Raw genomic sequence first — 17444 nt, forward strand, 5'->3', positions numbered from 1 at the left:
TTACCATCTCTCTTTGGATAATACTCTAGTTACTTCTATGAGGTCCAATGAAACCAATTTGCAATGCCCATATAAAATAAACTTGCCAAAGTGTTCATCTGGAGAAACAGCGTATAAACTAATTCATTTAAACAAAAACCAATGTCTCAATCGTTAGTATTCATGGTAATTGGGAGGGGGTGCACGTGCACCCCCTCCCTCCCCGGGAAGCAAATCAAGAAAAAACAATGGTAATGGAAACTATCGACTACAGAGGTTTTATTATGTTTTAGTATAATATACAAACACCTGTGCGCAACGCCTGTGCGATTTTCATTTGAACAAAAAATAAATTTAATGATGTTATGTACTTACGTACTATAGTGTGTAGATGCAGATGCACCTCTCCAAAAATAATCTTGGCGGCGCGGCGCCCATGTTAATATTGCTTATATTTTTATTTCGACAAATTGAATTCTGAAAAATGTTATGGCGGTACTGTCAGAATCATAACAAAAATGGCCCTATCGGTATAAAGTATGATACCGACGGATGATGATTTTGATTGGTTTCTCTTTACAATTAACTCGTAGTCAATGGTTGTTACGGAATACAGTATAGGCTCCAATAAGCCTCAGCAGTGGACATCGCGTCGGGGCAGATCGACGGAGTGAGTATGCACGAGTATGCATGCAGAACCTTTTCAGCCTGTCATTTCCCACGCCAGCTCATCACGATGGACGTGGAGTGTAAAATTATACAAAGAAACCATCTAACACATTTCACTTATTCGTTATCGGGTTGTCTCGACTCTAGACGAGTGTGTACAGCAGACATTACTTAAACGTCAAAGTATTTTTATTTGACATTAGTCAATTATTTGACATTTGACAACTTTTCTGTTGAATAGCGAACACCAATGTAGATAAATTTGTAATTTATTGTTGTAAACATGGCAAATACAGGACTGTTGCCGTTTGTGCGTGGTGTAGACTTTACGTGTAACGATTTCAGTGTATGTATAAAACAAGAACTTATTATTTTGTCGAATAGTGTGATGATATCATTTATCTAACCTAAGTATTTGGGTCTAATCAGTTCATATTTCCAGGATGATAAATTCCCGGATGCTATCCGGTACATGACCGGATTACAATGGCTAAGGTTGGACAAAACAAACCTCACAGATATCCCTGAAGAGTTGGGAAAACTTATGAAATTAGTGAGTAGTTTATGAGGTCATAATATAGTTTGTGTTTGCTAACTTTGTTCAATTTGTAATGTCCCCGTGAATAACCTTGTAAGTAACTTGTTAAAATGGCAGAAAAATATTTAGTAAAATTGATAAAGCTTAATATTTTTAATCTTAATATACAAAATAACATAGAACATGTTATGTCCCAATTTAAGTAATTGCATATTTATAAATAATAAATTAGATATTTCTAATAGTTTTACTACCTAAAAATCCTTATGTATCTACAAATGCCCTAAATTGTTATTTTACATAAATTATTTTAATAATGTTGGTGGCTCTTTATCACAATATTTTGTTATCAACAAAAGGAATTGCAAACAACAAAGGTTATTGTTACCACTAATTACAAAAACAATCCTTACTTTTGTAGAAATTTTATGCTGCCAAATATATTATTATATTATCTAATAAAATATAGAGATGTAAAGTTTGTTAGTTTGTCAGTTTATGACTTTGTAAATGGGAAATTATAATAAAAATAAGTTTTCAAAAAATCTCTTGCAGAATCCTAACTTATGTCCAAATAATAGGCTAAATTTAATTTCACTTGCTTATACTTATTTTGAAAAACACATTCACATTGGCAGAACTAAATAAATTAAATTCTTGTTGAAATTTTTAAACCAAATTTAATAACAGCTATAGTGCATACAACTTATCCGATTTTAGGAGAACCTATCACTTAAAAAGAATGGTTTAGAAAAGTTGTTTGGTGAGTTGACCGAGCTGAAATGTTTGCGGTCTCTGAATGTGAGGCATAACAAGGTGAAGAGTTCAGGGATACCAGCAGAGCTGTTTCGGCTTGAAGAGCTGACCACCCTTGACTTGTCACATAACAGGTTGAAAGAAGTGCCAGAAGGATTGGAGAAAGCGAAATCTCTACTTGTCCTGAACCTTAGCCATAACAAGTGAGTTGTTCATTACATAGTTTAAAATGTTGGGTCTTAAGATCACTTAACAATATATGATAGGAGAATAGTTACATTTTCTTATCAATTTTCTTTGGGAAACTGAACCAGATGAATTATTATATCAAATTTAATTTAGTGCAGAGTGGTAAATTCAGTTTGCATCAATAATGCCGTTTCTAGTTTAGACATTGACTCTACATTAAATATGATCTCAAGCTATATTACTTTTCAGGATCGAAAGCATCCCGCCTACTCTGTTTGTCCAGTTGACGGACCTATTGTTCCTAGACTTGTCAAACAACTTGCTGGAGACTCTGCCCCCTCAGACTAGAAGGCTGGCGAACCTGCAGACTCTCATACTGAATGATAATCCCCTTGGGCTTTTTCAATTGAGGTGTGTTTATGTGTCACATTATGTACACACTGGCTTTTAGGTACATTTTACATATTTTATTCATATTGACAATTGCATGGAATAAAAGTTACAAATTAGCTATTTTTCTGCTTTTACACATCTAATGGCTAAACAAGAGTGAAATATATAGTTTTCTATGTAAGAATAAATACAATAACTGATGGATTCCATTGTTTTTGGTGCTGTTATGATTTCTGTATTTTAGATATAATCATTTTTAAAGCCTAAAGTTAAATAAGGAATATCTAAGTCAATGTATTAGTTCTATAAGAAGTGATATGCATCCTTGTTTGTGCAGACAGTTACCATCTCTCCAAAGTCTGGAGACGCTGCACATGCGCAACACGCAGCGCACGGTGGCTAACCTGCCGACCTCACTCGACGCGCTGTCCAACCTCTCTGACGTCGACCTCTCCAAGAATGCACTTCACAAAGTGCCTGATGCACTCTACTCACTGGTCAACTTGAAACGATTGAATCTAAGTGACAATGAGATCACTGAGTTTTGTATAGGTGAGAAAGTTGTTAAATTATTTTGGTTGCTGTATTTATAAATTGACAATATTTTAAAGTAACTTTGCAGTAGAGTCACATCTGAATCAATGTCCTGCAGCAACCATCCCTATCCACATATATTTTGTTTTTGATATAATGGCTGAATACACGTCAGTATACGTTTATTTTGCAGAAATCTAGCCTCCTTCCTATTAGTTCAAAAGATGGATCCTTGTAAAGGTCTGGCAAACAGACAGATTGTTTCCGCTTCCCTTGGGACATTTACTTGAAAACTGACAAGCCTTAACCTTTTAATGATTAGATCATAATACTTACAACCAATCTTAATAACTATTTGATACGATTTCGCGTTACAGATTGAACAATCTATTTTATTTGTACACAAACGGCGCTCTCTCCTATGGCAGTTGTTACAGAATGCGCGCGTAATTGCTCGTCCACGCGGCGACAGTAACGACTTTCACTCGCATTTTGCATACTAAAGAAGAAATAAATTATTCAATAACATAAAAGAAAAACATTAACAATTCGAATGTGATTATTGATCAGTTATTTTCTTTCAAAGCAATTATTATGGTTTCGTTTTTACGCTGATGAATTATTTAATATCACTTTTGTGTATTGGTTATAATTCTAATATATTTTTATACACTACAATTCAATCATAATAAAAAAACATGGATACGCCAATTATCTTGTATATTTTATTCCAATACGTCTTACAAAATATATTGATGCGCCATATTATTATCAGTGCGCCGTGTAATTACTTAGGTAACGTTTTTTATAAGCAAATAGTTAAAAGCCAGCTATACTCCGGCCGACACTCGATCTCTGCGAGTGTTCCGCAATATGAACGCGCTCAGTCAGCCGTCTCTCCTCCCAGGCCTTAGAGATTTTGTTACCGGCATTGTATGTGCGAATGAAAGGAAAAGTTTTGGCATTGTTTACGAACGTCAACTGATCTGACTGTTTGCGAAGTAATATCATATATGCTGTAAAATAATAATATGTTTAATTTTGTGATTTTAAAATATAAAATAATGCAGTGCAAAGAACAATTGATTTTTTTATTTTGTCTTTGGTTAAGGTTATTTCAGAGTACTCAAATTTTCTCGACATTTTTTTTCAGCTATGGACGCGTGGCTTAAACTGGAGAGCCTGAACCTGTCGCGGAACAACCTGACGATCCTGCCGGCGTCGCTGTGTAAGCTGCAGAACCTCAGGCGGTTCCACGTGGACGACAACAAGCTGGACTTCGACGGCATACCCTCGGGTATCGGCAAGCTCGGCAACTTGGAGGTGTTCTCCGCTGCCAACAACTTGCTCGAGATGATACCTGAAGGATTGTGCAGGTAGGATAATGTTCATTTTGAGCATTTTTTCTAGGAGCATTATGTTTAGGTCAGATTTTATTTTGTCAAAACGCGAAGAATTTCCACTTTAAAGTACGCAAAACAAAGGAATTCGAAAATGTTATAGGACAACTTTATTTATATAATAATGTTATAAACAGAAAAATTCGATCCTCAATACTAGGACACCATAACACAAAACAACTGTCTTCCCAGATGCGGCTCTCTAAAGAAATTGAATCTGAGCTGCAACAAGCTCATAACCCTCCCGGATGCCATCCACCTGCTCAGCGAGCTGGAGAGCCTGCAGCTGCACGGCAACCCGGACCTGGTGATGCCGCCCAAGCCGGTGGAGCGGCCGCGCGGCGCTGGCCTCCAGTACTATAACATAGACTTCTCACTGCAAGCTCAACTTCAACTGGCTGGTGCTGCTACTGCTGAACCCACCACGCCTAGCAGTAAGTCATAACTTAACTACAAATCTTATCTAATAATTACTCGGAATATTATAAGCTTGAAATAAAACATGTTTCGTACGACGAGGCTTCACGGCGAAACGAAAAGTCGTCATCCTTAAATTCTAACATATCATGTATTTATATAATATGTATGTAAGAAATTTATTGACACAGACAAGCTCATGACATGCCTTCCCCCAGGTGTGAAATCGGACCCGATAGCCCGTAAGCTGCGCCTGCGCCGCGGTCGGCCAGAGCCCGAGCAGAAAGACTCGGCACTGATCTTGCGCGGCATGCAGGAGCAAGCCAACACTCAGCACAACGACCAGAAACTAGAGCAACGGAACAGCGAACTCAAGTCAGTGGACATCATTATTGTATTAATGACTCATACATATACTCATATATCTTTCCCTGAGAGATTAGGAAAACGCGCACCTAACCCATTTTCCGTAATGTGTATTCTATCTCATGAAGTGATAGGGGGTTTTTCTTGATACTGTTTATTTTTACCCGACTTCCAAAAAAGGAGGAGGTTCTCAGTTCGTTTGTTTGTATTTTTCATTGTTTAAACAATAATCTAAAGCCCGAATTACGAATGTTTTTGGTTTCTTGTCATTTCATTTCGCTTAATGGGGGTTTGAACTTCTAAAAGTGATCAATGTATTGTAATACTGTACGTTATGGATTCCAAGATATTCTTTAAATGATACATAATATTTTCAACACACTGTAGTTACCATAATCTTTTTCATACATAATGTAAGCGTTTCCACTTTTTTCTAAATTGTTATTCCTGTGATAGGCCTAAGCGCTGGGACGAGAGCCTTGAGAAGCCGCCGCTAGACTACTCTGAGTTTTTCGACGAGGACACGGGCCAGGCGCCCGGCCTGCAGGTCTGGGAGATCGAGAACTTCATACCCGCGCCCATTGACGAGGTAAGTCTCTACGCCTTCATTTAAATTCATATATTGCATAATAATTGCGTAATATATTTTTCGTAACGATGTTTTCAAGGATTTCGATATTTATTATTTGTACACAGGATGTTTTAAAGTATGATGCATTTATAATTAATGTGATATGCATACATTTAACACGCAATAATAGTAAAATATTTAGGAATATTTTATTGATTTCTCAGGTGGCACACGGAAAGTTCTTTGAAGGCGACTGTTACATAATATTGAAGACATCTATCGAAGAACAGGGACAATTGGCTTGGGATATACATTTTTGGATCGGATCAAAAGCTACTGTAAGTTATGTTTATATCATTTCGTATAATAAGCTTTTAATTTACTAACATCAATACAATAAAAATAATTGAAAATTGTTCGTTCTCTGAACGTTGTGTAAGTGTGTGTGTTGATTGTTTGTCAGTTGGACAAGGGCGCATGCGCGGCGATGCACGCGGTGAACCTGCGCAACCTGCTCGGGGCCAGGCGCACGCAGCGCCACGAGCAGGCCGACGAGTCGCCGGAGTTCCTCGCGCTGTTCCCCGCGCCGCCCGTCTACATACAGGGCAGCCACACGCCCTCAGGGTTCTTCACCGTCGACGACCCGGTAACTATCGATATTACGGCAATGCGTCAGTGGTAGCCCCTAGTACACTGTGTGTAAAACTTGTCACATAAATGTCAATATTACATTCCAGAATGATCTGTATATACTTGTATGTTATTTTCAGCAGTTGCTAGGCATAATCATCTCTTGTCAATTAATACTATATAAACACTACTTACCAACAGTTCATTATGGACACTGAATTAATTGCCATGAAATAATCGTATTTTTAGAAATGGATAATATACTTAACCTCTTCCTAGCCAGTATTTCCGGTCTTACTACTGACCGTGCCCTGACTGACTGACTTAATGTGCAGCACTACGTGACGCGCCTGTACCGCGTGCACGGCGCCGGCACGAGCGTACACCTGGAGCCGGTGCGCGTGTCCGCCGACGAACTCGACCCGCGCTACGTGTTCCTGCTCGACACCGGGCTCACCATCTACTTGTGGTCAGTACAGCCCGCAGTGATCACGGGACCGTAATGGGGAAATTGATGTATCACTTACGCGTCACGGGATATCATAACAATCACGCGGCCGTAGTTGGAAAATTGATTATTACTTATGCGTCACGTGAAGCGTTCCTATAAAAAGTGATATTTTATAATATAAATCGCTTGAAAAATTATTAGATACTGAATATGAAGGGTACATTTTAGCATCGAGTGTAGAATCATCGAGACTCTCTATCTCGTACTCGATGAGGATGGCGGTGGCCAAACTTATAATCACCGTGTTGTCAATTATGTATTCTCTTTGACAAGGCACAAGAGATTCGCGGTCTCACCTCATTATGTGATAGCAAAAAGATAAATCGCACCCTTAGAACTAAGGTGACCTAACTCAAAAAAGTGGATTTGTGATAAACAGAATATAGAAGGCAATGAATTGGGCGGTCGTCGAAAATAAACATCTCTGATTCTATTCTATAAGTCTTTTTCTCGTCATAGGATTATAGCGCATGCCTTGTAAGGTACATTTTTAACAAAATCAGAAAATATATAAATTTTGAGTTAGGTCACTTCTAGGGGTGCGAAACGATGACCAAAATAAATAGATTAATATGTTTATAGATCTATCCCAATATCACTTTTATTTGTTAGTGTTGTTTGCAGTTTCTGCTAAATATATTTTATAATTATAAAGGAACGGCAAGAAAGCAAAGAACACGCTCAAATCGAAGGCTCGTTTGTTCGCCGAGAAGATAAACAAAGAAGAAAGGAAGAACAAAGCGGAATTGATCGCGGAGCCTCTCGGCAAGGAGCCACCCAGCTTTTGGGAAATCCTGGGCTATGAGGATGAGGAACCATTTGTGCCAGAGGTACATTGATTTATAGACATATTTTCTTAAGATAATTTAATGTTATAATTTTCGTATGTTATGTGGATCACTCAAGTGTATGCATTCTTTGTCAGTAATTAATAATATTACTATGGCACGATTTTAATAAATGATCAACTGCGGATCGATGGTAAGAATAAACCAATAAAAGTATGTCATTTATGAATAATTAGAACCGTCTATATATTCTAATTGCTTCATTTTCGCTGACGAACATATCGAAATCGGCCATGCGACGGTTAATATTAATCGTGTAACTCAACTTTATGCTACATATTTTACAAACACCTACCCCCTTATTCATGGATGTTACTTATCTAAGCTTTATCTTTGCTGTGATGACAAGTCTGTTTCTCAGTGCTGACGGCATGGCAGCCTTAGCAGTGAGAAGACGTTGCGTTGTGATTCGCGAATATTGAGATACAACTTGAATTTAGTTGGCTGTCAGATAACAAAGCTGAACAAACAGCAAGTTGTCAGATAAACGAAGCTGAGAAACAGACTTGTTATTACAGCAACGCTTCGTCCTTAGATAAATAACGTCTATGAATAAGGGGGTTTGAATAATACGTACACATAAATGCTTATGAACCAGGAGCACGTGCCCGAGGACTTCTCATGGCGTCCGCCGCGGCTGTACCGCGTGGAGCTGGGCATGGGCTACCTGGAGCTGCCGCAGCCCGAGGCCACGCCGCTGTCGCGGGACGTGCTGGCCACACGCAACGTCTACATACTCGACGCGCACATCGACGTTTTTGTCTGGTTAGTACCATACAAACGAGATAGACCGACCAAGTAAAAAACTCATCGTCCTCTAAATTCTACACAACTGTAAGAGACGCGCTGGGCAGAAACCGGTGGAGGCAGATCATCCGCTCCAGATGCAACCCTGATGCTGACCACGATCCTCAGATATGAAGGACCGGCTAGAGACAGAGAGAGTAGTGTAGTATATTTTATTCTACCTCAACAGTACCCGACTGTCGCGACAGGGGATGAAATATTAGAGAATGATGTTTCGGAAATTAAAACTCCAAGAGAGCCAAAATGCTAATATAGGTATGTGTGAACTGTCATGTGTTTTATGTCAGGTTCGGCAAGAAGTCGTCCCGGCTGGTGCGTGCGGCGGCGGTGAAGCTCGCGCAGGAGCTGTTCAACATGGTGCCGCGCCCCGCGCATGCGCTCGTCACGCGCCTGCAGGAGGGCACCGAGACACAGGTCATTACCATTCACTACTGCACACACACTAACTGCCTTTGCGTCATTTAAGTTCACTATCTTATGACCTTAAATTCACAGTAGGTGGGCTTTAACTTTAGTTTATAGGACTGTGAATTGAAGGGAAGTGAAAGAATTAAGCAGCAATTAGTTTGTCAGCAAATGATTCTGATTAACACAGACTCGTAGTTGTGTCCCAAATAACATTCGTAACTGGCTTGTATCATTCTTTTTTTATAATATTGTCGATTTTTGAGTTATGAAAAGAAAAAATAAGACTAACAATAATAATGTATGTCTGCAGGTGTTCAAGACGTACTTCCTAGGCTGGGAGGAGGTGATCGCGGTGGACTTCACGCGCACGGCCGAGTCCGTCGCACGCACCGGCGCCGACCTCGCCAGCTGGGCCAAGCAGCAGGAGACCAAGTATGCACACGATATTATTGCATTATTTTAAAAAATAAATCACAATTATAATGACTGACGCTGGAACTCATTGAACCAAGCCTCGATGGGGGGTTTACAACATGTTTAGCTTGGTTAATAACCAGTCGTATAGCTAGGGCATACAGAGTTTTTTTATTTCACCAAAACAAAGACTACATTTTATGCATGCTAACTTGTTGATTGAATTTCACTTTTTTCCCGCCTCATAAAAATATTCTCTTTTTAATGAGTTGAATGGTTTTGAATTCTAATCTTTCCCTGGGTCCTAAGATATCTCTTATCACCTACAGAGCGGACCTCTCAGCACTGTTCACACCGCGTCAGCCCACCATGCCGGCATCAGAAGCGAAGACCCTGGCCGATGAGTGGAACGAGGATCTGGAGGCGATGGAAGCGTTCGTGCTGGAGGGCAGGCACTTCGTCCGACTGCCTGACAACGAGCTCGGCGTATTCTACACATGCGACTGCTACGTGTTCCTCTGCAGATATGTTTGTGCTGAGGTAATTATGACAGATAATAAATAGGTCAAAATATTTTTATTTTCTAGTACAGATCTATATAAATTATGTTCTAAGATGCTGTCAAGATATATTTTATAAAATTGAATTTTTAATCGGTAATTCATTTTTTTTTGTTTTATTGGTAATTGTATTTGGTATAATTGGAATTGGTTTTTAAAAATATGTTCAGTATCGATTATTAATTATATATTTTTTTTTGCTTTGCCTGCAATTGATTGCCTTCTATTACTGGAAACAATGCCTATGACGCCGTTGCTGGTTCTTCTGTCAGTCAATTAGATATGTTTATAGTGTGAGTTATAACGGTGTACGCGTGGCCCGTGCAGGCGGAGGAGGAGAGCTCGGGGTCGGGGTGCGAGGAGGAGGGCGCGGGCGGGTCGTCGTGGGTGGTGTACTTCTGGCAGGGCCGGCGCGCGCCCAACATGGGCTGGCTGACGTTCACGTTCGGGCTGGAGCGCAAGTTCAAGCAGCTGTGCCGCCGCCTCGACGTCGTGCGCACGCACCAGCAGCAGGAGAGCCTCAAGTTCATGGCGCACTTCCAGCGGCGCTTCGTCATCCGCGACGGCAAGAGGAACGCCAAGACGGTAACACTACAACATATCCTTACTAATATAAAATATATTATAGACCCGTTAAGCAGGAAGACAACATTAATATATAATCTATCAGCTGCAGAGTGGCATAGACTAACAATTTCTACACATGAAAAACGCTCAACTTCTTTAAGCTACTGGTGGTAGGTCTCTCATATGTGATAGTCCGCGTGGGTAGGTACTATCCGCAATGTTTAGTTCTGCCGCCAAGCAACAGTGAAATCACTGTTGTGTTCTGTTTTGGAAGGAAATTGTAGCCAGTGTAACTACTGGACATAATAAGACTTAACATCTCATGTCTCAGGATGGCGGGCGCCGTGGAATACCAAACAATACTTTGTTATTAAACGTGTTGGATCGTGTATTCTATACTTATATCAAGTCACCTATATAGCCTATAACTAAATATGAAATAAAAATTTCATGGAACATACACAGGAGGGTCGGCTGCCGGTGGAGTTGTTCGAGCTGCGCAGCAACGGCTCGGCGCTGTGCACGCGGCTCGTGCAAGTCAAGGCGGACGCCTCGCAGCTCAACAGCGCATTCTGGTTACTATTATTATTTTATTAGTCCTTATATGATATGTTAAAACCTGAAATATACTATGTATCCAGCAAATAAGTACCAACTTTACAAAATATCTGTTTGTTTGAACAGCTAACCTGTATTTTTTTTATATATATTAAGTAGATCAGTTTCAATTATTAAAAACACTATCACAATTTGTAAGTTAAAAAAAACGTAGTCGCTGCACATTATAAATTTGAACTGTAAATCACATGACATACATTTGATTATTGCATACATCACTTAGCCACAGTTTTGCTCGCAAAACTCGTGCGTTAACGTTGCGTTTTATTGGCAGTTACATACTGAACGTGCCGCTGGAGGGCAACAACGAGACGTCCTCGGCCATAGTGTACGCGTGGATCGGCAGCAACAGCGACCCCGACTCGGCGCGCCTCATCGAGCAGATCGCCGAGGAGAAGTTCAACAACCCGTGGGTCAGCCTGCAGGTAAAATAATATTCCATAACTATAAATTAGTTATCTGTGACTTTGGACTTAATTGGAAATCGTAAGAGAAATCTATCCCGAATGCCTGTTTCGAAACTCCTTATAACTAAGTCGAGCATATTCCCCTTACACATGCGATGGAACAAACACTGTGAAAAGTGGGTGGCTTAGTTGCACCTGTTCCTACCTTCAGAGATAACGGCTTAATATTTGTGTTGCTGTGTCAACGCACACGCGCACACGTACCCGCGCACACTCGCGCGCACGGCTTAACTTTACAGTAGCTGTAACGGCTTAATTTACGTAGACAGAGGCGTAACTAGTGCACCCTCTTTTCACCGTGTGTATTCCGTCCCATGATGTAATAGTGGATCAGTGTATGCCTATCGCTTTTAGACAATAAATAAAGGATGCGCCTTATATGATATTTTTTTCTGCCAAAGTATACGAGCAAATAAATGTTCACATTTGTTAAAATTGTCGCAATGTGTAAAACAGACCAGTATTTCAGATTTATATATGTGTGATAACTATATATATATATATATATATATATATATAGATCTATGTTGCTTTTTCTATGTGGAAATTACATTGTCTCAGATTTTTGTGTTCGAAACTATAAGCACATGGCGCATCCTTCCTAGATGGTCCGAGTTATCGCCATATTGAGCACAAATTCCATACTCCGGACTAATAGTGAAGTAAAACCAAATATAATAATAAGTGAATGCGTGTCTACAGGTATTGACGGAGGGCAGCGAGCCGGATAACTTCTTCTGGGTGGCGCTCGGCGGCCGCAAACCATACGACACTGACGCGGACTTCCTCAACTACACGAGGCTGTTCCGATGCTCCAACGAGAAGGGATACTTCACCGTGTCAGAGAAATGCACTGACTTCTGCCAGGTATTGTAAATTGGGTTATTTAATTAATTATTATTTTAAATGGATATTGTTAGTGACTCATAGAATTTTTATCTTTGTGTGAATCCGTGTCCTTCGGCCACACATTATTGGAGTCCATAATAATGTCTGAGGTCATCTATAACCGTAATATTACGTAGAGTCATTCACATAAGTAGCTGAACAAATTCAAAATTTCAAATAGCCTATAATGTTTTATGTTCTTATAAAGAAAATTTGTCTCAAAAATAAAATAGAAGGGATTTACTTTACTTCACACAGAAAATAAATTTAACAATTAAACTGAACTGAATATGCTATTTTTAATTTGTTCAGCTACTTTTGTGGCTGATTGTACACAGATCACGCTCATTATAACAGTTCAATCTCAAGTAATATTTCAATCAAATAAACATTTGTAAAACAACCATACAACAAGCATAAATTATGTAACATAAGGATAATCGAAAGTGATAATTAAATACGTCTAGAAACAATGAGATCATTGTACAACATAATAATAAGTAAAGAAAATAAGGCACTATAACGACGTCGATGTAAAATCCTCTTTGCGTCGATGCCCCCAATGCTGAGGGTCGTGACCCCTACACGGATCACTTTATTCCGACTATACTGCGCCAATTGTGCCGGTCCTCTGCAACGTGGATAGCTTCGTACATCTTGCTGTCGAGAGCGGAGCGGACTTGGTCCGACCAGCGCATCGGATTTCGCCCTCGCAACCTTTTACCCTGGACTTGTTGGTAATAACGATCTTCTCAAGATTGTCACCACTCTTCCGGGCAATATGGCCGAAATACTCAAGGACTCGTTTCAGGCATATGGTCGAAAGCCTAGTTGAGCCTCCTTAGCTCCTTTTGTATCGACACAATAGTAGTTATTTTAATGTCTAACATTCCCGTAAATATAAGAAATCATTATGATATTTAGGACGACTTGGCGGACGACGACATCATGATTTTGGACAACGGCGAGCAAGTGTTCCTGTGGCTCGGCGCCAAGTGCTCCGAGGTGGAGATCAAACTCGCTTACAAGTCTGCGCAGGTAACAATTGTTTATTATTGCAGGAAAATTGTAAGGCCCATCGCTGAGCAAACGAACTTGATCAATTACTTCCATACTAACTGATTTACGATTAATAACTTTAAAATAAATTTTTTTGATCCCGATAATTTTTAAACGACTAAGATATTCCTTGTTTTGTCTATCTAAAAGTGTTGGTTGCAAATTAAAATTATATGTACTTTGAGAGGAGATGCACAGAATCAACAATTTTAGTGGTATTTTCATTATGATAATTTCATAATTAATTGCATTAAAAAAAATTAACAATCTAAGTAAACAACATATTGTAGAAATTCGAATAGGTAGCTTCTAAAAACACAGTTAGCGCACCGTTTTGCTAGCAAAGCAGTAACTGGACCAAAGATGTTTGTTTTTGAGTCAGAAAAAGTTTTCTACATACAAGAAATGTGTGGACACAATTTACCCACAATATCGTCACATTTATAACAAATTTACGAAAGTTATTTCAGTAGAATCGTTATTTATGAGATATTATATCTAATATGGTAACGTACCTTGTACAATTTATATATTTCGTATTTTGCACTGATGGAATTCGTAAGTTCACCACAGAATCTTGATATCGTGTCGCCCAAAATCGTTTCATGGCCGGTTTTGTTTTATACGTACACAGCAGATTGACCCCACAGCACCTGATGGTAAGTGGAGTGGGTCCAATAGAATGTCGACTGACGAGAGATTACCCCCAAGCAGTAGACATAATTGTGCAGGCTCATTGGAACCGGATATACACAGGCTGATCCAGGAACGCGACAGACTTACGTGGGCCATTATTTTAACACGGTGGTCGCTCCCCGGGCGGCCATAATATATCCTACCACCACCAAAATAAATGCAACATACCAACCATGAACTTAAAATCTCATCATATTCGCTTATAAACAGGTCTACATTCAACACATGAAGAGCATGCAACCAGACAGGCCGCGGAAACTGTTCCTCACATTGAAAAATAAGGAGTCGCGAAGGTTCACCAGGTGCTTCCACGGCTGGGGAGAGCACAAGAGGCCGCCGGAGTAAACCTCACTTGATCGTACTACACGCCTTTACATGATACACTCAGAACCAGTGGGGAAGTGCCCATATAATCCGATTTCTACCAGCTTCCCTTTCGTAATTAATGTAAAATCTAATTATAATCATTAGATCAATTTTCAGAACGCATTTATGCATATTGATACCTATATGCTGTGTCAGGCTACCTTTCGGAAAATCTTATACTTCGCCACTGCTAAGAACTTATACAGTTACTTATAAATTACTCACATGATCAAAAAGGGTAGATGGAGATGTAACTGGGCTTATAATAGTAATATTAATGATATTTGATTGATACTAGTAACTGTATTTGGTTAGTCATGTAGAAGGGTTATAACATCACAAACACGACACCAGTCACCGTAGTTGCTTCAATTGGAATACACCTGTAGTTGTCCTGACTATGAATTATGGGCATACAAAATAGATTCTCATGGCAGCAAATATGCCCTATATCAGGGATGGCGAACATTTAATGGTTAACGTGCCAATATAAAAAAAAAATGGCCTGTATTATGCCACCTAAGACAGGTTTCATCTATCCAAGTTCCCCTTTTTAGCGATTGTTTTTATAACTCAACTATGTTCATGTTTTTTTTATCGGGATGCGGCAGTGGCAACACTGCACCTGATGTTAATCGAATTGAAGCCCGAAGAAAGACATAATACAAAGTTTGGCGTATTACTTGCGTAGCTGGATTATTTTGTCATGTGCCACCACTGGCACACGAACCGTTGGTTCGCCATCCCTGCCCACGTTAAATCAAGCATTTTAAAATTTATAATGCATTTTACATACCAAACTACAATATATGTGCATTTTTAAATTAAATAATCTCACAAGTAATTTATTAGGTGTGAAAGTATTCGAGAATATTTTTATGTTTTAACGAGTTTCAATGTAATCAATAATTTACTGCATGATTACAATTCTTAGGTTATAAAGAATACATTTGGATTTTTAAATTTAATTTATTTATGCATTAAGATTTGGTAATTATTTTAAAAAACAATTTATTTTAAAAACAATATTAAAGTTTAATGGCGGTAAAATAAGATTTATACCAATATTATCCTGCCATGGTGTATTTGCCATTAATTCATTTAACAGTACCTTATAGTTTTATCAATGCATAGTAAGATAGTATTGTATGACGCAGACATTTTACATCATGAATACATATTAAATTACTACTGGCTTAAAACTTATATAGTATGTCTATGATTTAAACATCAATGGCAATATTTTTACAATTTGTAATTATTTAATGTATCATTCTGTTTAAAAGTTTGTAGAGTGGATTATTAAGAGTGAATCTGCACATTTTGATAACTTGGAATGGAAATATTATTAATTTACATTTTTGTCAAACCTAGTCACTAAAGCGGGGAATTTCATGAAACTCTTTATCACTCCATGAAATCTTTGTGAAATATTTGAAATCCTGAGACACAATAAATTATGTGTATGTAGATGATTTTATCCAGAGAAGCAGTATTAATTTTTAAAAACCAACATCATTCTCATTATAATCATTTGTAAGTCAGTACTGAAGGGCTTTCACAAAAGACATTGAATCAAGAAATATTTGTATGAAATGAAAGACTGAATCATCTGTTTAGCCAATCAATTTTATTAAATTTTCATCTATTAAAATATTAAGCACAAGTGTGATGAGATTACGCATTTTATTGCTATATATGTGAGAGTAACTTTGACTAGAATAGGAAGGCTTTATTGTTTGTTACTCTAACTGATGTGCGTTTTTACATATTTTAATATTTAAAATGTTGACTTTTCCATCTGTGAAGTACATTAGTAGAGCTCTATAGAACATATTTTGTGAGTGCATTATACTACATAAGCCATAGATACAACACTATTCAAGACACAAGGCGTTCATCCACATCTGTCTTTTAAAGAGTTTAATTGCATATAATGTATTTATGTAAATAACTTTACGATGTTTTATAAAGATGTATGAAATAATATATTAATTTTATAAGTGTGCAACGGTAACGGATTGTGAAGCTTGAGCACAAAGTTTAGACAGATTTTGTAACAATCCTATAATAAACGTAACAGTCAACAAACATGAGTCTTTATTACACCCGCTTGAAGCTTACACATCTGAAAACAGAATAGACATTATTACTTACATCACAATCATTAAATAAACTATCATACTAATAGAACGTACTAAGGAATTAAAGACACATGCAATTACGGATATTGCATTTATCTCCAACATAATGATGGCAGTAGTACCTATGATAGATCATAATATTTTGATACATTTTTAATCGTCATCGTCGTCATCATCTGAAGGTACAAAGAGTTCGTTCTCTTCTAAGAAATTTGCTATGTTTTTACTAATCGCTGCTCCGATGAGTAGACCAGGCACGACGGTGAATACAATGCTCAAGAGACCGAAGGGTTGTTTCTCTGGTTCTGGTAGGATCGCTCCCGTAGGTGTTGTTGTCGCCGTCCTCTTCAGAAAAACATTTTTATGATTAGCAACGGGTTTAGACTTTAAAACTAGCCGAGATAGTCGAAAAATAGCCATTTTGCGTAATTATTGTGAAGAGAAAATTCTCAATTATTTTTAGCCAGTGTAATGTCAATGTCACCAATTACGTTTAGGGATGTAGAAACATAACGATAATTGACATCGATATTTTATTCAATTAGTAAGTTGGCTTTCTGACATACTATATAATTTCGCACTACTACAATATTATAATTTGATAAAGTCAGCCTTGGTTTAAATATTGACCTTGTTTTTAAAGAAGTTA

The 17444-nt window shown here is 38.3% G+C and overlaps 2 protein-coding genes across 2 annotated transcripts; one reads left to right on the forward strand and one right to left on the reverse strand.

Annotated features, from left to right (window-relative positions):
* The first annotated feature begins 784 nt into the window (after positions 1 to 784).
* LOC115439833 (protein flightless-1) lies at positions 785 to 16742 on the forward strand. Its single transcript, XM_030163849.2, has 23 exons — positions 785 to 994; positions 1091 to 1201; positions 1907 to 2145; positions 2381 to 2542; positions 2862 to 3076; positions 4212 to 4434; positions 4651 to 4892; positions 5094 to 5250; positions 5698 to 5830; positions 6037 to 6150; positions 6276 to 6458; positions 6778 to 6911; positions 7609 to 7783; positions 8400 to 8566; positions 8896 to 9022; positions 9327 to 9448; positions 9760 to 9970; positions 10318 to 10575; positions 11023 to 11132; positions 11450 to 11600; positions 12345 to 12509; positions 13455 to 13568; positions 14496 to 16742. The coding sequence occupies exons 1-23, from the start codon at positions 932 to 934 to the stop codon at positions 14628 to 14630; spliced, it is 3711 nt and encodes a 1236-aa protein (XP_030019709.1). The 5' UTR covers positions 785 to 931; the 3' UTR covers positions 14631 to 16742.
* Positions 16263 to 17295, reverse strand: LOC115439834 (essential MCU regulator, mitochondrial). Its single transcript, XM_037438437.1, has 2 exons — positions 16918 to 17295; positions 16263 to 16779 (listed from the first exon to the last, which is right to left on the reverse strand). Exon 1 carries the CDS (start codon positions 17213 to 17215, stop codon positions 16949 to 16951), a length of 267 nt encoding a protein of 88 aa, XP_037294334.1. The 5' UTR covers positions 17216 to 17295; the 3' UTR covers positions 16263 to 16779; positions 16918 to 16948.
* Positions 17296 to 17444: the final 149 nt, after the last annotated feature.

The sequence above is a fragment of the Manduca sexta genome, chromosome 14 (genome assembly GCF_014839805.1).
Source record: "Manduca sexta isolate Smith_Timp_Sample1 chromosome 14, JHU_Msex_v1.0, whole genome shotgun sequence".
In the NCBI taxonomy this organism is placed as follows: Eukaryota; Metazoa; Arthropoda; class Insecta; order Lepidoptera; family Sphingidae; genus Manduca; species Manduca sexta.